At 40.2% G+C, this 24,457-nt stretch overlaps 2 protein-coding genes and 2 long non-coding RNA genes across 4 annotated transcripts in view; 3 read left to right on the forward strand and 1 right to left on the reverse strand.

The window, feature by feature from the left end:
• The first annotated feature begins 7 nt into the window (after positions 1 to 7).
• LOC108252102 (putative inorganic phosphate cotransporter) lies at positions 8 to 18,738 on the forward strand. Its single transcript, XM_026821822.1, has 6 exons — positions 8 to 140; positions 2,569 to 2,789; positions 15,076 to 15,225; positions 15,521 to 15,653; positions 16,632 to 16,870; positions 18,153 to 18,738. Exons 1-6 carry the CDS (start codon positions 119 to 121, stop codon positions 18,351 to 18,353), a joined length of 966 nt encoding a protein of 321 aa, XP_026677623.1. The 5' UTR covers positions 8 to 118; the 3' UTR covers positions 18,354 to 18,738.
• On the forward strand, positions 1,760 to 2,441 carry LOC113466450. The gene is made up of 2 exons (XR_003390841.1): positions 1,760 to 2,112; positions 2,329 to 2,441. It is a non-coding gene; the product is annotated as an uncharacterized LOC113466450 (long non-coding RNA).
• LOC113466459 lies at positions 7,395 to 8,903 on the reverse strand. Its single transcript, XR_003390848.1, has 2 exons — positions 8,706 to 8,903; positions 7,395 to 8,105 (listed from the first exon to the last, which is right to left on the reverse strand). It is a non-coding gene; the product is annotated as an uncharacterized LOC113466459 (long non-coding RNA).
• A 1,210-nt stretch (positions 18,739 to 19,948) lies between the features above and the next one.
• Positions 19,949 to 24,457, forward strand: part of LOC103506924 (sialin-like) — a 157,283-nt gene continuing 152,774 nt past the window's right edge. Inside the window, exons 1-2 of the mRNA XM_026821721.1 lie at positions 19,949 to 20,080; positions 20,663 to 20,868. Coding sequence (XP_026677522.1) covers positions 20,059 to 20,080; positions 20,663 to 20,868 — 228 coding nt within the window. The 5' untranslated portion in view covers positions 19,949 to 20,058. The remainder of the gene's footprint in view (positions 20,081 to 20,662; positions 20,869 to 24,457) is intronic.

Below are 24,457 nucleotides of genomic sequence, written 5' to 3' on the forward strand. Positions count from 1 at the left end.
CATCAATATTATCATATTTACATAAGTACGTATTTCTTCTAATAATTTTCAGGGTACCACATTCCCAGCGCTATGTACTCTTCTAGCACAATGGTCTCCTCCTAATGAACGAAGCTTTATGACCGCCTTAGTATTTGCTGGTAAGTACATAATTATCTGCTTTGGTCCTCTCGGCCTGCCACATATTAAGACTTAGGAGCTTAGGTGCGCGCCTTTTAGTAGCGCAGAGTCGCGCGATGCCGATGCCGCCTGAAAATCCAAATCTATGAAATAGATATAGATCTCTCACACTCTAGGAGACCTATGTCGATAGTGTGAGAGGTCTCTATCATTTTCATAGGTTTGAATTTTCAGGCGTTATTGGCAGGCCTAAATCCAAAGACCGAGCAATTTCACTCATCATTAAGATCTAAAGGCAAGGTCTTGTCGGTGTAGCCAATCATGTCTGTCTGTTGCTGCTCTCTTTAGAGCAGCTTATGAGGCCTGCCACATATTGGGACTTAGGAGCTTAGTTGCGCGCCTTTTAGTAGCGCGGAGTCGCGCGATGCCGCCTGAAAAATCCAAACCTATGAAATAGATACAGATCTCTTACACTCTAGGAGACCTATGTCGATAGTGTGAGAGGTCTCTATCATTTTCATAGGTTTGAATTTTCAGGCGGCATTGGCAGGCCTAAATCCTAGCAATTTCACTCATCATTAAGATCTAAAGGCAAGGTCTTGTCGGTGTAGCCAATCATGTCTGTCTGTTGCTGCTCTCTTTAGTTGTTGATATGAAGAACAAGCCATCTCAGTACTGGAATTTCGCTACTTTAAATAAAGGTACTTGCATATTTACAAAATTAACCCTAACCAAATTAATATTACTTTCAGGCGTTCAGCTGGGTTCTGTGCTGGCCACCTTCGGGATACTGTTCGTTCTTGGAACGGCTGGCTTTCTCCTATCCTGCCTTCCTTCTCTCTTTGATTTCGGAACGATAAGACTTTAGCAGTTACAGTTCTCTCTATCAAACCTCTTGGGGAAAAAACCCCCTAGTTGGGACTCGGTAAATCCATATAACTCAAGCTCACTTCGTCCGTAAATCTTCGGGTAAGCAATGTGCGGTTCGGGTCACCACTTGTTCCCTCATTATTTCTCATTGACAACAGATAATAGAGTGTAGAGAGGTATGCACGTCTGAAAATACCACAGTACTCCATCGTCATCAGACAAATCAGATTTCAGTTCGAATCTTCTTTCGAGGCAAATTTTAGTTCGGGAAAAAATAGTCCCTATAATACCGGTTCCAAAATCAACAGAAGTTCCAAACGGTTTTAAAATCAACAGAAGATAACACATCTAGCTTGAACGTTCGTTGAGACGAACGTAATTATTTTCAAGTGATTTTAACGCACTTCACTTCGGTTTTACTCAAATACATGTCTATTTGTCTAGATATTTTGCATTTTAAACGAAAATCAATTTGTGATTCCACGAAAAACCTAGATAGCAACCAGAGTTAATTAGTAATTACCTACCTACTTACCTATTTTTATTCGAAATTAATCAGTTATTTTAACCGTAGGTATTTATGAACTAAGTCTAAAATTTCTAGAAAATGATAAATATTTTTGGATGTTCGACGTAAACATTTCTCATCGGTGATCGGTCTCCAATTTTTTTTTGAAACGGACTTGGAAAACCCTAGTTACCTACCAAACCTACATAATTATATCTTTTTCCTTGCCGTTACCTAAGTGAAAATGTTAAACCATGTAATACTTCGGTTTTACTCAAATACATGTCTATTTGTCTATATATTTTGCATTTTAAACGAAAATCAATTTGTGATTCCACGAAAAAAAACATTTTTCATCGGTGATCGGTCTCCAAATTTTTTTGAAACAGACTTGGAAAACCCTAGTTACCTACCAAACCTACATAATTATATCTTTTTCCTTGCCGTTACCTAAGTGAAAATGTTAAACCATGTAAAAATGATACTCGTACAACAGTAGCCTTGTTTGGATTTTATCTTGGAAAACACATTTTTTTCTGGACAACTTCGGTCAATGGTTCTAGATTACAATATCATTTTCTAAAAGTGAAACATGATTAGCAAATTATTTGCAGGTAAATCATTCAATTTATTTATTTCCTTTGAGATATTTTCTATGTAATATCTTTTTTAGGGATTTATAGCGTTATTTGAGTGGTATTTTCTTCCAAACGACAAGTTCCAGGCCTTCCTACTTTCTTCCACCCAGCCTTTTGTGTCTTTCAGCTCTATTCTCATGCCGGCCACTCACGCTCAGACGGTCTGACAGGCTTTTTTCTTTTTCATTTCAGGCATTCTGCCAGCTCGCTATGTCCTGGGGCTTATGGGCTGTATCGGAGTCACTTTGGCCCTCATGATGAGATCTTGTCTAGCCATCGCCATCACGGAAATGGTCAGGAATGTCAACAAGCAGCAACAGACAGTTGTTGATATGAAGAACAAGCCATTTCAGTACTGGAATTTCACTACTTTAACTAAAGGTACTTGCATATTTACAAAATTAACCCTAACCAAATTAATATTACTTTCAGGCGTTCAGCTGGGTTCTGTGCTGGCCACCTTCTGTTCGGGTCTCATCATGTCTTTCACCGCCTCCTGGGCCAACGTGTTTTACATATTCGGTGCCATAGCCGTGCTCTGGTTCGCATTCTGGTGTATCCTTTGCTTCAATGATCCCAAATCTCATCCGTATATCTCCGAGAAGGAGAGGAAGTATCTTCTTGATAGTATTGGTGCCGCGGAGAGACGGAAGGTAAATGACTGAACGAAATGAGTTTTAAATTTTAACTAGAAGATTTTTTCACATAATAGAAATGAGCTCATTAGATTTTGGTCATCATGCATTCGAGAATTGCTTAAGGCCCCTTAAAAAAACGCTCGAACTCCCGAACTATTTGTTCAATTGTAATTCAACTTTGGCAAGCATGTTCAAGCATGTTTACATTTTGAGCTTAATAGGTTCTTTGGAGGTCCTTTTTCTGAGTGGAACGTGTTTCATATGCCAATGCACTCTGAGTTCCATATAAGAATGAAATATATTGTACAACTTCTCACTTTTTTGTTTCGTCTCTTTTAAAGCGGGTGTTCGTGAGTTTCACTTTTCGGAACGGCTGGTTTTCTCCTGTCCTGTCTTCCTTCTCCGTTCGATTTTGGGATAAGACCTCCGTTGTTACAGTTCCCTAACAAACCAGATGGCTCCTACTCGTACTACTTATCTAATAAACTCTGAAAAGTAGGTAATAACAACAGAACAATGATCACTAAAGTTATTATATTTTTTCCTCAGGTGAATGGGAAATAGACACCTCGTGTCGAGATATCGATCCACCAATCCCCGGATTGTGAGATGACTATATGAACTACTGCGGAGTAGCAAACCATGGGAAAGCGAACCAGGAAGAAGGATGTAGGAAGTGAGAAGGTGCCCTTGTTGGGAGGCGAATATCTTGAAGATGGTGATGGTAAGTGAAAATTAATCACCCAAAAGCCCGTTCTCAGTTTCGTGTCTTGAAGTGAGATTCATCCGATTTTTTTCCGAATGTCCTGTACGCAATGTAATTTTAATGGGAGTGTTCCCACTACACACGACACGATTTTTTCCCGAACGAACGGTTCGGGAATATTAGAGGGTATGTTTCATGTTAAGGTAATGTGCAAGTAGGTATGAACCTACATCAGGGGTCGCCAAGCTTTTATGGGTCCCGAGCTATTCAGATATAACTAGGAGACCCTTGGCGACCTACCTTTAGTATAGATATGGGAAACAAAAATTTGCGACGTAACGACGTACATTTTTAGCCCGTCCTTCCTTTATTATTACAATAGTAATGAAAAAATCTGGTGTGAACATCACACGACTTTCTATTACATTTGCGAAACACGTATTTGAAAAAAAAAAAAAAAAATGAAAATTTTTCTAAGTTCCGAGCCTGAGCCGCCTAGGGCGGCCGATTTTTGGTCGAAAATTTCCTATCTTAAAATACTCCCCATGTAATGAGGGATCATTAAAAAGTGTCCAAAAATTGAACTTTTTTTTTGAATTCATTTCTCTACTACAAACCGTTCTTGAGATATTTTGTTCACAACCTTTTCAACATTTTCCACGAAATGAGGGTTTAGTAACAATTACTTTGGTTAATATCTGGATGGGTGACTGTCCGATTTTTACCAAATTGTTACAGTCGCGTTCTTGGACCATACCGGGATAGCATACCAAATTTCATCGCTTTACGACAAACCGTTCTTGAGATATTTTGTTCACAACTTTCTACTTTTTCCCATTTAAACCTGTAGTACGTACGTACGTACGTACAGACCATGGGCTAAAAACCACTTTTTTGGAATCAGGGGACCCCAAAACGGATATTTCCACACATTTCCCGATTTTGAAAATTTGGACCGATTGCAATACTTTCATTACTAGTATAGCTCCGCTATACTGTAGTAATAGAAAGTAAAAAGGTATAGGGACGGGCTATTGTATTCGCTTCGGTGTCGTCTGTCGGTCTGTCTGTCTGACCCCATAGAAGGACTTATCGAAACCTAGTCGACCTATATATCAAATTAAAGGTCTTTTTACCAGCAAGAACACGAAAATGGTGGTGCAAATTTTGTCCAGAACAAAGGTACTGATTTTCTCTCATCACGATCGAATAAACTACGGGCTAAAAAATCCCCGGAGGGACGGGCCCAAAAAAAAAAAAACTGTTTTTTGGGGGATTTTTTTCACATTTTCTCACATAAATGAGCTCTGATCTTGAAATTTGTCGCGACAACCTATGAACTACCAGAAAACCTCTCGCGAGCTACTGGTAGCTGGCGATCGACGGGTTGGCGATCCCTGACTTAGACAGTACCTATACCTACCTAAGTACCTAAGATAGTATGTAAGTAGATACACGTAGGTATGAACCTATTACCTATAGACATAAAGTAGATAGTAAGTAGGTACTCATGAGTAATGAGGTAATGGAGCAGTTGCAAATGGGTAAAAATTATTAATGAAAGGTCGATTCCTACGTAAAAAGTAGTGAAAAATACAAATCTGAGGTCAAATCTCCGAAAAAACTGTAAAAGGTCGAAAATTCAATTTTCATTTTCCGTTCTAATGAAAAAGATCAAAGATGTGTGACGTCAGACTTCAGGCAGTTGCCTCGCTAGGTAGCGCCAGTATACAAGCGCGCTTGTGGAGGAGCAGAAAGAAATGCGCAGAAACGTATGCGCACAAACACATTAATGTGTTGCCTGCGAGGGAGCTTTGCTCGGGACATTTAATATTTGATATGACGTCATCACCTACGGGAGCGTATGCCGTGACGTCAAAGTTCACGATTTACCGGTATTTTTTAAATCGATTTATCTCGGGATCTAGAAGTCGTAGGAGAAAAAGAAAAATTCCATTGATCCTCATTTTTCCTTATCTATGACTTTAAAACGTCACGCATGTAAGCGCAACTGTTCTATTAATTACTCCTAATCTATAAATAGTACTTGACGAAATCATTCGTGAAAGCCGTGAGAAGGTGGTGACTAACAGTCATCATGCAGATGACGAATGTATCTCATACCAGCGGGTATCAAACATGGGCTGTTGCAAATTTTCATCCACTGCAGCATTGTATGATTTTCCCAATATCTCAATAATCCTAAAATCCAATGTTACCTATCATGCTGGCACCGGTCGCTATGCGCATTTATATGTCATAGCTACTCATTTTCCTCACGAGGCTGAGTGGGCCCCGCCCATGCTGGCACCGGTCGCTATGCGCATTTATATGTCATAGCTACTCATTTTCCTCACGAGGCTGAGTGGGCCCCGCACACGCAGTCACGGAATCAATCATTTGCATGATACAAATTTCTTGACCCCGCCGGGAATCGAACCCGGGTCTCCCGCGTGCACCAAGAATCAATTATTTGCATGATACAATTTCTTGACTCCGCCGGGAATGGAACCCGGGTCTCCCGCGTGCAAGGCGAGCGCAGTGACCACTACGCCATGGGAGCTGACTGTCGCAATCTTATGCACACCCCGCGAAGTCACAGGAGCTCGAAGCGCGACCGTATACACAACCCCGCGTAGAGAACACGCGAAGCCCTCACCCTCAGGGTGGGTCCGAGCACGAAGTGCGACTCATAAGGAAGTATTAGAATTCGCTAATTTGCTTAGGTATTCAGCTCAGGAACCCAGTGTGTCATGTATGACATAAGAAATTAAATTCATGTGTCTCATGTGCAGTCAAAGGCAAGATTGAATCCACACAAACACAAGAGATACCTACCTAGTACCTACATTTTAAATACGGCTTATGTATCATACCTACATATAATATGTTGAGTATCACAGTAGGTATTATCTTTTAATGGCACCTTATTTATGTTAGGTGTTATCTACTCTTACTTCACACAAAGTACCTACACGTCAGGTCCACGTGATGATTCAGCAAAATAATAATAATAATAATAATAATCTCGGACGTTGATTTTTATTTTCGGCTACTGACAGATTATATAGAATACTAGCATAAAGGGTACACAGAGTTGAATGGTAGAGATTGCCCCAGGCAATAATTTTGTCCTTTATTTTTAATTTCTTGTAGGCATTTGTGTAAGTACATTATTGAGATTGAATTACCTATAACTAATAAAGAGTCTAAATCAATAAATAATTTTACAAAAGAATATCCCGCTAGAATGAGACTGAAAAGTCCCTTTACTACCGCAGTCTTCCTGCAACTAACAACAATTTCACTAAATTTTTTATTCCATTATATGTACACCAAAAAGCTGTCTACACCTCTGAACGGATGTAATGTAGGTCAGTTAACGCCCTCTTGTTCTAAACTAGACAGAATTTCCCGACAATCCTGACATACATATTAGTCCAAATTTTTTCTTATCAGTTTTTCAGTAGCAAATTACTACTGCCTAATTCCCCATTAACTAGGTACTAGATCTAGTGTAAAATCGTCCTGCTTGTTAAGCATTGTGCTACCTGAAGGCCACAAGTACGAAGGGTTTAATCCATTATTACTGTCACTGTGCTTCCCCACCAATTGGGGTAACGGGAGTTTCAAATTTTGGGAAAACCCCCCGGAAAATGAAATCCAAAGTGTGAAAGTCATTAGATCGATCCATCCAGGACATAAAATAACGGGAGTTTCAAATTTTGGGAAAACCCCCCGGAAAATGAAATCCAAAGTGTGAAAGTCATTAGATCGATCCATCCAGGACATAAAGTATACCGTGGAAAAATCTCAAAAGGAGATAGTGGTTCTCAGGACTTTACCTTTAGCGTCAGGTCGCTCAATTTTTTGCAGAGGTTCGATAATTTATTCTGATCGAAAGTTTCCGCGGGCCGGGTCTCGAGAAATGTACGGTAAAGGAACTTTCCAGTCCTATTTGAGAGGTATAAACAAGGTTCTATTTCACTTTAGATACCTACAACCTACATTGTTACTCATACAGCTTGAACTCTATTATAAACCTTATGACATCACCACTAGGTAAATATGAGTGGAGAGCTATTTCAAGAATGGGATAAACATTAAAGGATTAAAGCATTGTGGTAATATTATTTGTAACAACTTTCTAATAGGTATGTACCTGCTTTCCTACTTTCTACTAACTATCACTATTTTAGTAGTATAATCTGTAAAATAGTATAAATATCTACATAAATCACACCTCATGCCTTCACTAGGAATAATTTTGAGTTACATAACATATTACCTTATATAGTTATATCCAGCATTCCAGGAAGATATTCATCCAGTAATGAATCAAATACTAATTCTAAAATATTTAGGGTATTCCAACTATTTTCATATGAGAGCAACACCGAAGACCCCACTTCAGGCCTGTATTTAGAATTCTGGGGACCTCCTTTCAATCCTATTGTACTTTTTTCTTCTTCAAATGATGGAATTCACGGCTGAAGGTTCGTTCTAGGAACGGCTGATTTTCTCCTGTCCTGTCTTCCTTCTTCATTCCATTTTAGGATAAGACCTCCGTTGTTACAGTTCCCTAACATAACAGATGACTCCTACTCGTACTACTTATCTGAACTCTGAAAAGTAGGTAATAATAACAGAACAATGATCACTAAAGTTATTATATTTTTTCCTCAGGTGAATGGGAAATAGACACCTCGTGTCGAGGTATCGATCCACCAATTCCCGGATTCTGAGATGACTATATGAACTACTGCGGAGTAGCAAACCATGGGAAAGCGAACCAGGAAGAAGGATGTAGGAAGTGAGAAGGTGCCCTTGCCCCGGATTGTGAGATGATTATATGAACTAGTGCGGAGTAGCAAACCATGGGAAAGCGAACCAGGAAGAAGGATGTAGGAAGTGAGAAGGTGCCCTTGTTGGGAGGCGACTATCTTGAAGATGGTAATGGTAAGTGAAAATTAATCACCCAAAAGCCCGTTCTCAGTTTCGTGTCTTGAAGTGAGATTCATCCGATTTTTTTCCGAATGTCCTGTACGCAATGTAATTTTAATGGGAGTGTTCCCACTACACACGACACGATTTTTTCCCGAACGAACGGTTCGGGAATATTAGAGGGTATGTTTCGTGTTAAGGTAATGTTCAGTCTGTCTGACCCCATAGAAGGACTTATCGAAACCTAGTCGACCTATATATCAAATTAAAGGTCTTTTTACCAGGAACACGAAAGTGGTGGTTCAAATTTTGTCCAGAAAACCATAAAGCCAAAAAACCAAAAAAAACTGGTTTCGGGGAGATTTTTTTCACATTTTCTCACACTTGTCGTTTGAAATTTGTCGCGACGACCTATGAACTACCAGAAAACCTCTCGCGAGCTACTGGTAGCTGGCGATCGACGGGTTGGAGATCCCTGACTTAGACAGTACCTACCTAAGATAGTATGTAAGTAGATACACGTAGGTATGAACCTATTACCTATATACATAAAGTAGATAGTAAGTAGGTACTCATGAGTAATGAGGTAATGGAGCAGTTGCAAATGGGTAAAAATTATTAATAAATGGTAGATTCCTACGTAAAAAGTAGTGAAGAATACAAATCTGAGGTCAAAACTCCGAAAAAATAACTGTAAAAGGTCGAAAATTCAATTTTCATTTTCCGTTCTAATGAAAAAGTTCAGCTTAACTTCAGTGATCCGTTGGGAACTGGTGTTTTCAACATACTGTCGCCGCTGGCTATCTCTTTTGCTATCTCTTCTCCAATTCATCTCCGTTGGAAGAACGGAATGAGATGAAGTTATTGAAGGTGTGTCCACACATAGTCGACCGGCCGTCGATCGATGTCGACTGAACCGTCCACACTGGCTCGGCAACATAGATTCACATCGTCGATCGACGCGATGCGACAGCCTGTCGACTATGTTTGGACACACCTTTACTCTTCAAAATTTTGAACATTGAATTTTTCTTATCTGATTAAGAGAGAGCCGAATTTCAACCTGAGATAAATTGGCGAAGTGCAATTTAGTGTTCTTACAGCGATTCCGTGCAAAATGACCTTGAACAAACAATTAAGGCTGTCCTAGGCTGTTTGAAGATGTTCGCAGAAACCTTGCTACGCGACAGCCTGTCGACTATGTTTGGACACACCTTTACTCTTCAAATTTTGCACATTGAATTTTTCTCATCTGATTAAGAGAGAGCCGAATTACAACCTGAGATAAATTGGCGGTGCAATTTAGTTTTCTTACAGCGATTCCGTGCAAAATGACCTTGAACAAACAATTAAGGCTGTCCTAGGCTGTTTGAAGATGTTCGCAGAAACCTTGCTATAGCTTACGGCCTTATTCATTCGCAATAACAATTAGTACACAGCGCCATACTCCTACTCAAACTGAAGTAATTACAATGAAGTAATTTCCTAGTACCTGTCGTGTATTCTCTCAAGTAGCATCCTTAATAATATGTGTCACGTGATAGTGATACTAATATGTATTAACCAAATTGACATTCCCATTCCCAATGATAAGAAGAATATTAGATAGTGGTTTCAAACAATAATACAAAGTTGCAAACAAAAACGCAATTTTTCCTGTTGTTGTTCAAATCAACAATACAAAAAATAATCCTGTTGTTCAAAACAATAACACAAATATTAATTATTGTTATTGTTCAGAACAATACACTTTTATTAGCAAAATGAACCAAGACGTTATTGATTCTGTAAGTCTGTATCTATTACCTGTTAGGAATACTAGAAGGGAAGGCTGATAAAATAGGTACGGTACTAGGTGTAGGTATGCTGTGATAAAACATAGCTGATGTCAACTTGCCACTAAGTGCCAAAAACCACAGAATCCAAATCAGTCTTGCTGTGTGTCTACAATAATTATTTTCCACGTTACAAATATGCTCGATCTGAACTCACGGTAGATAGTATGTACGTCAGGCCAAGTTTCAGTGAACACGCCTATCCTATCCTCTTCGATTTCGGGACTATAAGACCCTGAGAAGTTGCAGTACCCTCTATCAAACCTCTTTTAAAAAAAATGCTTTGAAAACATTTTACAAGATTATTCTCGCCTTTTCATGTTGCAGGATGCCAAATTCGACTGGGACGAGCGAACACAGGGCGTCATTCTGTCGTCCTTCTACTACGGCTACACACTCACTCACATTCCAGGTGGCATCCTCTCTCAGAAGTTCGGCGGGAAGCATACCCTGGGTTTGGGTTTCTTGAGCACGGCGCTACTTACACTGCTGACTCCCTTGGTGGCCCATTCTGGTCCTGTGTCTATGACCGTGCTGAGGTTTTTGGAAGGCGTTGGAGAGGTGAGTAAAGCGGAAAGCATACCCTGGGTTTGGCTGTCTTGAGCGCGGCCCAACTTACCCCTTGGAACTCTTACTAGGCCGGGGGCCACAGAGTGAGTATAAACTCAGTGGTTGATTTTTAAAAGAGTCAGTAAATCCAATTTCTTAATTCGAGAGTTAAACTTGAACCGAGTGAGATGTGTTCTATTCTATTTAACAAGCAAATACAGTAGCAAAGATATTTATTACTGTCTATCTTACTAGTTACTAGGTCATTGAAGATCGAAATTTTACTAACGACCTTAAGGTAATGGAAAATGGACTCATCAGTTATTAATTACATTTTTTTTTTCTTCGTGTGGGAGATCAAGCGGGTTATTTTTCCCCAGTATGTCGCTCATTCACTTACAGCAAGCCTTTCTGATAGCACATATGAAGGTTATTAATGATGGAAGTCAGCCAGCGGCGATAGAACGTACACCTGTTCCCCTGTAAATCACTGAAGACCGTAAATTTCTTCTCAAGTTAACTCGTTCAAACTAGACTTGTCATACAAACTAGCAAACTAATGTACCGTGTACACCCTCTGTAATAATCTGTGAGAATCCTACCATAAAGTCTAAAAATTACATACCGTACGTAGCGGCTATTTCTTCCCTACAAAAAAAAGCGTATAAATTATTTGCTACGTAATTTTTCAAGAGGGCACTCGTAGAAAACATTTGTTATTACACACTTCAAACAAACAAAAGACAATTTGCTGGAATTGCTACAATCATTCTAATAAGAGCACGTGGCTTCGTTGTCAATAGAGATTAAGATAGGTGTTGACAATAGAGAAATTAATGTAGGTATTTACTTAGTAATGTAGGTATTTACTTAGTAATGTAGGTATTTACTTATAAAACCGACCTCAGTGGTGTAGTCGTTAGCGCGGTGGCCTTCGAATGTGTGGCTTCGTTGTCAATAGAGATTAAGATAGGTGTTGACAATAGAGAAATTAATGTAGGTATTTACTTAGTAATGTAGGTATTTACTTATAAAACGGACCTCAGTGGTGTAGTCGTTAGCGCGGTGGCCTTCGAATGTGGAGGTTGGTGGTTCGAGTACAAGTCAAGTCATAAAATTAATCGGAGTGTCATAAAATTAATTTTGCTGAAAGTGGCCAAGTGGAGAAAGACATTTGTCAAGCGGTTGCCCAGATGGTCACCCACCCAAATTAATCGAAGTCTCATAAAATTAATTTTGCTGAAAGTGGCCAAGTGGAGAAAGACATTTGTCAAGCGGTTGCCCAGATGGTCACCCACCCGGATACTAACCACGCGCAACGTCACTTAACTTCAGTGATCCGTTGGCAACTGGTGTTTTCAACATACTGTCGCCGCTGGCTATCTCTTTTGCTATCTCTTCTCCAATTCATCTCTGTTGGAAGAACGGAATGAGATGAAGCTACTGAAGGTGTGTCCACACATAGTCGACCGGCCGTCGATCGATGTCGACTGAACCGTCCACACTGGCTCGGCAACATAGATTCACATCGTAGCTGAGGGACGATAAACATAGAGTAGATCAGCGTCTAGCTAGGAGACTATAAACAGGGAGAAGACTAGCCCAAATTTCCTCACGCTATATCAATAGAAAAAATTGAGTGCGAAGGGCATCCCACTCGGAAAATTTTGTTTAGCCAAAACCAGTTGGCCTCAAAGCGATCACTCTAAAGCCTGTTGAGAGGCCGACGACAAACGGCCGACCATCTGAAATGGGAAAAGGCGAAGAAGAATAAAATTAAATATGTATGATGTAGGTACTAATATTGTGGTCAAATTCTCAAATTATTCTGAGGATAAAAACCATACCTCGGCTGGGATTGAACCTCCTGTTTACCACACAAGCGTCTTGACCACTACACCACCGAGGCAGTAAAAATTCAATTCCTTTATTATTTTCTACCCTCAGGCGCCGTGTTGCCAGGTGTAGGGGCTCTGGCCGCCTCCTACGTGGGTTGTAACACCTCCATGGTTGCCATCTTCTTCACCAATTAATAAAATAAATAAAGTTTGACCAAGGGTGGGGTTAATGCCTATGGCATTCTCTACCACCCCACCCTTGGTGTACAAAATAGTGATTACTCTATTAAAATATTACAACAAGGAACAAGCGCTGAAATCCCCTATAAATTTCAAACTCTTGAAAGTACCATTATAGTATCTACACTTTTAATCTTGTCTTGGTTAGGGCAAAAAGAAAAGTGAAAGCTCAATAGCAATCATCGTCAGCTCCCATGGCGTAGTGGTCACTGCGCTCGCCTTGCACGCGGGAGACCCGGGTTCGATTCCCGGCGGGGTCAAGAAATTTTTTACAATAGCAATCATCGACCTTTTTCCCTTTGAAATATTTGACATTGGTACTGGTTTGTGATAGGTACCTGCACTACCTACCCAGGTAGCATTGAACAATTTTTGTCCTTCACAATAAGCGGTGGCAAATAGTATGAAGTACCTACCTATAACCTAGGTATAACAACAAATAGATAGGTTTTAACAGGCAAACATCAAAGAAATATTAATGAAATACCTACTTGGGCACCTACGATTACCTTGATTTTTCTATTGAGTATATTTTAAAATTTGAAACTACACTATTCAATACCAGAATGCTCTTACTAGAAATGAGCTCTTATCAGAAATGTTGAAGATGCCATAAAATTCGTATTAAAAATGGTGGAGATGTCAAGACTCCCTGCAGTTATTAGTAAAAATAGTGGAGATGCCACAACTCCATAAAATTCGTATAAAAAAATGGTGGAGATGTCAAATTTTCCTAAGGTATACAGAGTTACGTTAAAGCTACGGAGCGGAGGTAGCGTCAGAAAACTACATACTTATAGGTACTTGCTAAATATTTCCTTTATACATTGAGTTTCTAACTTACTGTAGTGGGCAATGTTTTATTTGACATCAATATTATCATATTTAAATAAGTACGTATTTCTTCTAATAATTTTCAGGGTACCACATTCCCAGCGCTATGTACTCTTCTAGCACAATGGTCTCCTCCTAATGAACGAAGCTTTATGACTGCCTTAGTATTTGCTGGTAAGTACATAATTATCTGCTTTGGTCCTCTCGCTTATGAGGCCTGCCACATATTGGGACTTAGGAGCTTAGTTGCGCGCCTTTTAGTAGCGCGGAGTCGCGCGATGCCGCCTGAAAAATCCAAACCTATGAAATAGATACAGATCTCTTACACTCTAGGAGACCTATGTCGATAGTGTGAGAGGTCTCTATCATTTTCATAGGTTTGAATTTTCAGGCGACCAATACGAGCTAGTAAAAGTCGCGCGACTATGCTTGCAATGTGTGACAGGCCTAATTACCTATGTACAATATGTACATAGATAGAAACCTATAGATGTCATTCAGAAACAAACACAATTCTAATTTTAAAACCTGTGAACCTTTCCAATGTTTAATTCGACGTAACATTCGGTTAAAGGTGTAAAACTTCCTCATTTCCAGCCTTTTCATAGAATTCTGTCAGCGGTTGTTGTCAAACTTGCAAATGAGTCAAACCACGCTACCACGCGGGATGACAAAGTTTGGTGAAAGTTTTCACATTGTGTGTTTTGACAGGTTGATTGAACCGTGGCGTTGAACTTTTGATTACAAATAGGTTTTATAAGTTATGGAGTTATTTGGTTTTGTTTTGCTTTACCACATTGTGAGCCTTTCTGAGAGGCTTTCACTGGTAGTTGTTATGGTATTTGTTCAATTGTAATTAATTCAACTTTGGCAAGCATGTTTACATTTTGAGCTTAATAGGTTCTTTGGAGGTCCTTTTTCTGAGTGGAACGTGTTTCATATGCCAATGCACTCTGAGTTTTATGAAACTCGGTTTCACCAGTATGCACTGCTCTGTTAACTCTATAGGTTTCGTGTTTCGTGAACGTTTCATGAAACGCGTTTCACTACTTTGCATTTCGTATAATGCTAATGCAGCTCCGGGTTGAATTTCTTAACAAGGATTGTTGTAAATTCATGTGTCTCTGTTTATCCAAACCATCTCCTTCTATCTCAATTCCAGGATCTGAAAACACCGTGGGCCGCAATTCTGTACTCCCTCCCGGTATGGTCTCTTGGTTTCATGAAACGCATTTCACTACTTTGCATTTCGTATAATGCTAATGCAGCTCCGGGTTGAATTTCTTAACAAGGATTGTAAATTCATGTGTCTCTGTTATTTTTATCCAAACCATCTCCTTCTATCTCAATTCCAGGATCTGAAAACACCGTGGGCCGCAATTCTGTACTCCCTCCCGGTATGGTCTCTTATAATATCCGAAGTGGGCCATGATTACGGTCTCTACCTTATCTCTACAGACCTACCCAAGTATATGAGTGAGGTGATAGGACTGTCGGTAGCGGAGGTAAGATATGAACCGTCTGTCACTACGGGGCGGGGTATGTTCAGTGGTAACAGTAGTGCGTCTGTCTTGTAAGCGCTAGCCCGTGGGTTCGATTCCCGCCCGGGGCAGATTTTATCCTGAACGGATAAGGTTTTTTCTCGGAACGTCTGGCTTTCTCCCATCCTGTCTTCCTTCTCTGTTGGATTTCGGGACGATAAGACCTTAGCAGTTACAGTTCCCTCTGTCGAACCTCTTTGAAAATAAAGCTAAAAAATCAAATCTTCAGATTCAAATTCAGAACTGATTTGTTTTCCAGAACGGAGTCCTTTCTGCTCTTCCATTTCTGATTATGTGGCTCGTGTCAATGTCTAGCAGTGCTCTGGCGGACTTTTTCATTGCCCGAGATATCCTGAGCCGCACCAATGTGAGAAAAGTGTTCGCTACTTTGGGTAAGTGTTGGGTTTTTGGTAGTCATCAAAACTTGTTATAGTTCCAATTGAGGGGCATTCCAGAGTTAAATGTTAAGGCATTGCATTATCGGGTATTGCTGAAGCTTTGTACTCATAACCGAGGTGTCGCGATTCTTAACAACGACATAAAATAAATCAGCCAGCCTAGTAGCTTGGAAGGTAACATATCTGCCTTGTAAGCGCTAAATCGCGGGTTTGATTTCCGTCCGGGACGAACGTAATCCTGAACAGATAAGGTTCGTTCTTGGAAAGTCCGTCTTTCTCCTATCCTGTCCTCCTTCTCCCTTCGATTTCGGGACGTCAAGACTTCTGGTGCAACAGACCTCTCTATCAAACCTCTTGAAAAAAAATAGGTAAGTAGGTATATCAATTTCTTCTGGATAATCCTTTTTTCCCTACAATCCTGGATAACCATTTACCTATGTACCTACCTTTTTTTTCGAAAGGCGCTTTAACTCTAGCTAGTAGGTCGGTCGCGCCTACATGATATCTTTTATGTATTATTTGTGATCAATAAAATTAAATATGTAAGTCTGGCTGAGGGACTATAAACATAGAGTAGATCAGCGTCTAGCTAGGGGACTATAAACAGGGAGAAGACTAGCCCAAATTTCCTCACACTATATGAATGGAAAAAATTGAGTGCGAAGGGCATCCCACTCGGAAAATTTTGTTTAGCCAAAACCAGTTGGCCTCAAAGCGATCACTCTAAAGCCTGTTGAGAGGCCGACGACAAACGGCCGACCATCATGAACATGGGAAAAGGCGAAGAAGAATAAAATTCAATATGTATGATGTAGGTACTAATGTTGTGGTCAAATTCTCAAATTATTTTGAAGATAAAAAACCATACCTCGGCTGGGATTGAACCTCCTGTTTACCACACAAGCGTCTTGACCACTACAACACCGAGGCAGTAAAATTAAATTCAATTCCTTTATTATTTTCTTCCCTCAGGCGCCGTGTTGCCAGGTGTAGGGGCTCTGGCCGCCTCCTACGTGGGTTGTAACACCTCCATGGTTGCCATCTTCTTCACCATCGGTATGGCCTTCATGGGCTTCTGCTACGCCAGCATACGCGTCAACCCGATCGATCTGAGCCCGAACTTTAGCGGCACCATTATGGCGCTGAGTAATGGCCTTGGCTGTGTGTCCGGGATGGTAGCGCCCCTGACGGTCGGATTTCTAACTCAGAATGTAAGTGTCTTTCACTTTGACTAGGTACACTCACGTTAGGACAGAAGAAAGCCAGCCATTAGCCATTATATTAATCTGTTCAGAAAAGCAAAAAAAAAAAAAAAAAAAACGGCAGATTATAAGTATCAACCCGATCGATCTGAGCCCGAACTTTAGCGGCACTATTATGGCGCTGAGTAATGGCCTTGGCTGTGTGTCCGGGATGGTAGCGCCGCTGACGGTGGGATTTCTAACTCAGAATGTAAGTGTCTTTCACTTTGACTAGGTACACTCACGTTAGGACAGAAGAAAGCCAGCCATTTTCTCCTCTTCGATTTCAGTACCATAAGACCGATCAATAGTTACAGTTCCCTCTATCAAATCTCTGGACTTTTTTTTTCAATTCCGAACGAAGCTTCATAAGTGCCTTAGTATTTGCTGGTAAGTACATAATAAATTATCTGCCTTGGTTTTCTCGCTTATCAGGCCTGCCGCACATTGGAACTTTGGAGCTTAGTTGCGCACCTTTTAGTGGCGCGGAGTTTCCTATGGTTTTATCTAACGTTTTATCGTATATGTAGATACAGATCTCTCACACTCTGGGAGACCCAAGTCGCGCAACTGGCCAGTGTGAGAGGTCTCCATTGTTTTCATAGGCTTGAATTTTCAGGTGGCATCGGTAGACCTAAATCAAAAGACCTAGCAATTTCACTCATCATCAGGATCTAAAGGCAAGGTCTTGTCGGTGTAGCCAATCATGTCAGTATGTTGCTGCTCTCTTTAGTTGTTGATATGAAGAACAGCCCTTTTCAGTACTGGAATTTCACTACCTACTGTGGAACTAAAAGTACTTGCATATTTGTAGTAAAATTAACCTTCTTTTTACATTACTTTCAGGCGTCCAGCTGGGTTCGGTGCTGGCCACCTTGTGTTCTGGTCTCATCATGTCTTTCACCGCCTCCTGGGCCAGTGTGTTTTGGCATCAATATTTTGGCCAGCCTAGTTAGCTTGGAAGGTGATGCGTCTACCTTGTAAGAGCTAAGTCACGGGTTCGATTCCCACCCGGTCCGATCTTTAACAGATAAGGTTCGTTCTCGGAACGGCTGTCTTTTTTCCATCATTTTCTCCTCTTCGATTTCAGTACCATAAGACCGATCAATAGTTACAGTTCCCTCTATCAAATCTCTGGACTTTTTTTTTCAATTCTTTAGGCCGGTGCTTAGCACCTCGAAATATTTGCAAAAGCTCAATATTAGGTACCTCTCTTAAGTTAACACCTCTTAACTCTCTTTTCTCTCCTCAGAAAACGCTGTCGGAATGGCGGGTCGTCTTCTGGATCATGTTCCTGGCTCTGGTCATATCGAACGTATTCTTCGTGCTGTTTGGATCTGGTGAGGTGCAATATTGGAACGAGAGTAGCGACGAGAAAAGCGTGGATGTTGAAATCAACGATCGACAAGAATTGGAACGGAGCAAGAAGCGAAATGAACTTACCATTAGCTAATGAAGGAACAAGGACTGTGAATGAACTAAAGACTGTGGATGAACAATGGCAGAATAGTCATTTAAAGAAGCAATAAACTCAGGAAAAAATGGAGATGGGAGAGAAATCCAGGAAGGAAGAATAGGAGAGAATTGGAACGGAGCAAGAAGAGGAATGAAGTGACCATTAGCTAATGAATGGTGAAGGTGGATGCTAAAGACTGTAAACTGATCAACAATGGAAGAAGAGTCATTGAGAGAAGCAATAACAGCTAATGAAGGAAGAAGGACTATGAATGAACTAAAGACTGTGGATGAACAATGGCAGATTAGTCATTCAAAGAAGCAATAAACTCAGGAAAAAATGGAGATGGGAGAGAAATCCAAGAAGGAAGAATAGGAGAGAATTGGAACGGAGCAAGAAGAGGAATGAACTGACCATTAGCTAATGAATGGTGAAGGTGGATGCTAAAGACTGTAAACTGATCAACAATGGAAGAAGAGTCATGAAGGACTATGAATGAACTAAAGACTGTGGATGAACAATGGCAGCATAGTCATTCAAAGAAGCAATGAACTCAGGAATAAATGGAGATAGGAGAGAAATCCAGGAAGGAAGAATAGGAGAGAATTGGAACGGAGCCAGAAGAGGAATGAACTGACCATTAGCTAATGAATGGTGAAGGTGGATGCTAAAGACTGTAAACTGATCAACAATGGAAGAAGAGTCATTGAGAGAAGCAATAAACTCAGGGGGACAGGAAGGACTGAAAAAATCCAACAAGAAAAAAAATAAGGAGAGAATTGGAACGCAGCAGAAGGTAGAATAAACTTACCATTAGATGCTGAATAGCGAAGGCGAATCCTAAAGACTGTGATCTAAGGCCGGGAATCCATTATCAGGTAGACCTGACAGGTACGCCTGAACAGGTCCGTCTGTCAGGTCTACCTGATGTTGTGTGTGGTAGACCTGAGAGGCGTACCTGATAGTGAGTGAAGCAATGCACAACGAAGAAGCATTAAGCTCAGGAGACGAAAAGTTTTTGCCTACCTGGCAATTCATGTTATTCTTTGTCTGATCTTTATTTTGTATTTATTTAATGTACATAATTGTTGTAAAATAAAGCTATTACTACGTTTGTACAAAAAAAAAAAATAATAAAAATAAAAAAAAAGATCTCTTTCTCTTAAATAAGCAGGTTAGACAGGTACCGTGCTAGACACCCACCTCTATTTTAATAGGTACATATAATAAAAAAATAAAAAAAAAGATCTCTTTCTCTTAAATAAGCAGGTTAGACAGGTACCGTGCTAGACACCCACCTCTATTTTAATAGGTACATCAGATCGAAGTCCTTCCTATGAGGAAGACTAATGGTGGATTTCACCAAAGACTTAATGGGAGATTTAACTAATGGGAGAATTTTTAATCATCCAAAAAGGATATTTTACTAATCTAGAAAAGAGTTTTTAATTATCCAAAAAAGAGTTTTTAGTGATCCCAAAAGGAGGAGTTTTTAAAAACGGAAGAGTGACATGAACGGCCATGCCTTAAGGATTTACTAGCATCCGACGGATTTCGGCTAGTATGCTTTAAAATAATGTAAAAATGATACCCGTTGAACAGTAGTCTTGTTCGGATTTTATCTTGGAAAACACATTTTTCTGGACAACTTCGGTCTATGGTCAAATTTCTAGACGACCAATTTTACTAAAAAAGTGAGACCATGATAAGCAAATTATTTGCAGGTAAATCATTTACTTTATTTATTTAATTAATTTGAGGTACCTATTTTCTATGGAATATCTCTTATGTAGCGCTGTGAAACTTTATTAACTTACTTTTTCCGCCACACACGTTCCGTCTGTCTTCCCTCTAGACACGACACGATTTTTTCCCGTGAACACAAAATGTCCTTGTAGGCAACGTAATTTAATGAGAGTATTCCCACTTACGCACGACACGATTTTTTCCGAAAGACAAGTGGGAACGGACCTTCCCACTTTCTTACACCACTTACTTCAGCCCAGCCTTTTGTGTCTTTCAGCTCTATTCTTATGCCGGCCACTCACGCTCAGACGGTCTGACAGACTTTTTTCTTTTTAATTTCAGGTATTCTGCCAGCTCGCTATGTCCTGGGACTTATGGGCTGTATGGGAGTCACTTTGGCCCTCATGATGAGATCTTGTCTAGCCACCGCCATCACGGAAATGGTCAGAAACGTCAAGACGACCAAACACGACTTTGTCAACACAGAGTCTTGTTTTCCTAATGCCATCGGCCACTCACGCTCAGACGGTCTGACAGACTTCTTTTCTTTTTAATTTCAGGTATTCTGCCAGCTCGCTATGTCCTGGGGATTATGGGCTGTATGGGAGTCACTTTGGCCCTCATGATGAGATCTTGCCTAGCCACCGCCATCACGGAAATGGTCAGAAACGTCAAGACGACCAAACACGACTTTGTCAACACAGAGTCTTGTTTTCCTAATGCCAATGGAAATCACACTGTTGTCAGCAAAACCTACACGACGCTTGTGAGTGTCGAATTTCCTATGGTTTTTATCTAACGTTTTCAGCTTTACTCCATATCCATACACAAAAAGCTCACTCCGAGGCTTAGCTAGAGCGGCAAACAGCCCTAGAGGATGGGTTAAGCTTCTACGATCTACTCTTCTACTCATATTATGGTTTTATCCAACTTGAGAATCTTGAGATCTCTCTTGTATTTAACTAGAAATCTCTTTTTTTTTTTACAAGGACGTTTTACCTACCGATTTTTATAAGGTTTTATTAAGTTTAAGATCTCAGTTGTACCTAGAGGGTTAAGCTTTTACGATCTACTCTTCTACTCATATTATGGTTTTATCCAACTTGAGAATCTTAAGATCTCTCTTGTATTTAACTAGAAATCTCTTTTTTTTTTACAAGGACGTTTTACCTACCGATTTTTATAAGGTTTTATTAAGTTTAAGATCTCAGTTGTACCTAGAGCTAGTGACCTTGATAAGGATGTTTTTGGTCAATAAATGATGGGACTGCTACAAAGTTTTTGGTCAGTAAGTGATGGAACCGGTCAAACCTTTTATCCAGATTTGTCTGTAATATACAAGGAAAGACAGTGTAGACAATTGGAAATTCATAGAAACTTCTGTAGTCTTTACCTACCTATGATATGGCTATTCCTTGAGGAAAAAATAATTCTGTACCTATTAGCTACATAGTAGGTAAATAAGAAGGGAAGACTGGTAAAATTAGTAATGTAGGTACCTAACCTATTATGTATACTGTTAAGTACCTATGCTGTGATAAAGTATAGATAGCTGATGTCAACTAGCGAACTAGCCACAAGGGCCAAAAAGCACAGAATCCAAGTATAGATAGCTGATGTCAACTAGCGAACTAGCCACAAGGGCCAAAAAGCACAGAATCCAAGTCAATATTGCTGTGTGTAAGTGTGTACTTACATGTAATGATTTAAAATCAAGACTAGAGCCCGTTCTCCCTTTTTTCCTTCAAGTCACCCATCCATTTATTGGCCTTGCTCGGCGTAACTTAACATAGGTGACGCTAAAACCGGTCTTAAATTATCAACTGAAGTGTTATCTAAAACTTTCTCGCTTTAAGTTCATAGGTCATCGCGACAAATTTCAAGATCAGAGCTCATTTGTGTGAGAAAATGTGAAAAAATCCCCCAAAACCCAGTTTTTGGTTTTCTGGATACAATTTGAACCACCACTTTCGTGTTCCTGGTCAAAAGACCTTTAATTTGATATATAGGTCGACCAGGTTTGGATAAGTCCTTCTATGTGGTCAGACAGACGACACCGAAGCGAATACAAAAGTCCGTCCCTATACCTTTTATTATTACTATTGTAATTTAATAAAGGAAGGACGGACTGACACCGAAGCGAATACAATAGCCCGTCCCTGATACCTTTTTTTATTACTATCGTAATAATAAAGGAAGGACGGGCTAAAAAGAGGGAAAGGGAGTGAGAGGGAGGAAGAGAGAGAGAGGGAATAAAACTTAATAATATTTTTTATTCGTTTTGTTGACCATTTATCAGGAGTTAAGAAATGTTAGGTATGTTAGTTTAGGTTACTCTGTGTTTCGGTTCAGAACCAAAGCACTTCCAATTTTATTAATCCGAGGGTGAAAAAGAGTTCACCTAAAAAGGAAAACTTAGGGGATCCCATTATTATCAGTACCTACCTAATACCTATCTACATATTTATTTGTGACATCCAATTTTCGCATTTTTATGGGGGGTTGAAGTTGTGGCAAAAATTAATTTTGTTTATTAACTTTATTTTAAAACTCCCAAGCAATGTTGGGCGACATATGTTCAGTACACAAAGTTTTATTGAAAATTAAAATAGGTAGGTTACCTACTCCATACTTTATTAATTTCTTTTTTTTTATATACAATTTACACAGGGCGTCATTCTGTCGGCCTTCTACTACGGCTACATACTCACCCACATACCGGGTGGCATCCTCTCTCAGAAGTTCGGCGGGAAGCATACCCTGGGTTTGGGTTTCTTGAGCACGGCGATATTTACCCTGCTGACTCCCCTGATTGCCCATTCTGGTCCTGTGTCTATGACCGTGCTGAGGTTTTTGGAAGGCGTTGGAGAGGTGAGTAAAGCGGGAAGCATACCCTGCCTACGCTTTTTACTTTCTATTACAATAATTTTTATTGCCATAGGTACTTTTTTATGAGGTACCATTATACTTTTATTAATTGACACAGCTTTGAGAAGCTATAAAACTTTTCGTTCGTGATTATGGTACATGCTTTTCTTCTTTGGCCAAATTGTTCGACAAACTGAGCCAGAGACAATCATCCTTAGGGACCTAGGTGTTAGCCATACATGTTTAGGATAGTTTACACACTCACTCACATTCCAGGTGGCATCCTCTCTCAGAAGTTCGGCGGGAAGCATACCCTGGGTTTGGGCTTCTTGAGCACGGCGCTACTTACACTGCTGACTCCCTTGGTGGCCCATTCTGGTCCTGTGTCTATGACCGTGCTGAGGTTTTTGGAAGGCGTTGGAGAGGTGAGTAAAGCGGGAAGCATACCCTGGGTTTGGCTGTCTTGAGCGCGGCCCAACTTACTTGTCATACAAACTAGCAAACTAATGTACCTACAGTCCCGTGTACACCCTCTGTAATAATCTGTGAGAATCCTACCATAAAGTCTAAAAAATACATACCCTACGGAGCGGCTATTTCTTCCCTACAAAAAAAAAAGATTATAAATTATTTGGTACGTAATTTTTCAAGAGGGCACTCGTAGAAAAAACATTTGTTATTACACACTTCAAACAAACAAAAGACAATTTGCTGGAATTGCTACAATCATTCTAATAAGAGCACGTGGCTTCGTTGTCAATAGAGATTAAGATAGGTGTTGACAATAGAGAAATTAATGTAGGTATTTACTTAGTAATGTAGGTATTTACTTATAAAACCGACCTCAGTGGTGTAGTCGTTAGCGCGGTGGCCTTCGAATGTGGAGGTTGGTGGTTCGAGTACAAGTCAAGTCATAAAATTAATCGAAGTCTCATAAAATTAATTTTGCTGAAAGTGGCCAAGTGGAGAAAGACATTTGTCAAGCGGTTGCCCAGATGGTCACCCACCCGGATACTAACCACGCGCAACGTCGCTTAACTTCAGTGATCCGTTGGGAACTGGTGTTTTCAACATACTGTCGCCGCTGGCTATCTCTTTTGCTATCTCTTCTCCAATTCATCTCCGTTGGAAGAACGGAATGAGATGAAGTTATTGAAGGTGTGTCCACACATAGTCGACCGGCCGTCGATCGATGTCGACTGAACCGTCCACACTGGCTCGGCAACATAGATTCACATCGTCGATCGACGCGATGCGACAGCCTGTCGACTATGTTTGGACACACCTTTACTCTTCAAAATTTTGAACATTGAATTTTTCTTATCTGATTAAGAGAGAGCCGAATTTCAACCTGAGATAAATTGGCGAAGTGCAATTTAGTGTTCTTACAGCGATTCCGTGCAAAATGACCTTGAACAAACAATTAAGGCTGTCCTAGGCTGTTTGAAGATGTTCGCAGAAACCTTGCTATAGCTTACGGCCTTATT

This window comes from Diaphorina citri, unplaced genomic scaffold, assembly GCF_000475195.1.
Source record: "Diaphorina citri unplaced genomic scaffold, Diaci psyllid genome assembly version 1.1 scaffold13, whole genome shotgun sequence".
In the NCBI taxonomy this organism is placed as follows: domain Eukaryota; kingdom Metazoa; phylum Arthropoda; class Insecta; order Hemiptera; family Psyllidae; genus Diaphorina; species Diaphorina citri.

Excerpts from the sequence above, each read along its gene's own strand:
- LOC108252102 (XM_026821822.1), top strand. The coding sequence starts at position 119 with ATGACCGCCTTAGTATTTGCTG. Across the intron at positions 2,790-15,075 it reads GTGCCGCGGAGAGACGGAAG|GATCTGAAAACACCGTGGGC; the intron begins GTAAATGACTGA and ends TCTCAATTCCAG. Across the intron at positions 15,226-15,520 it reads TAGGACTGTCGGTAGCGGAG|AACGGAGTCCTTTCTGCTCT; the intron begins GTAAGATATGAA and ends TTTGTTTTCCAG.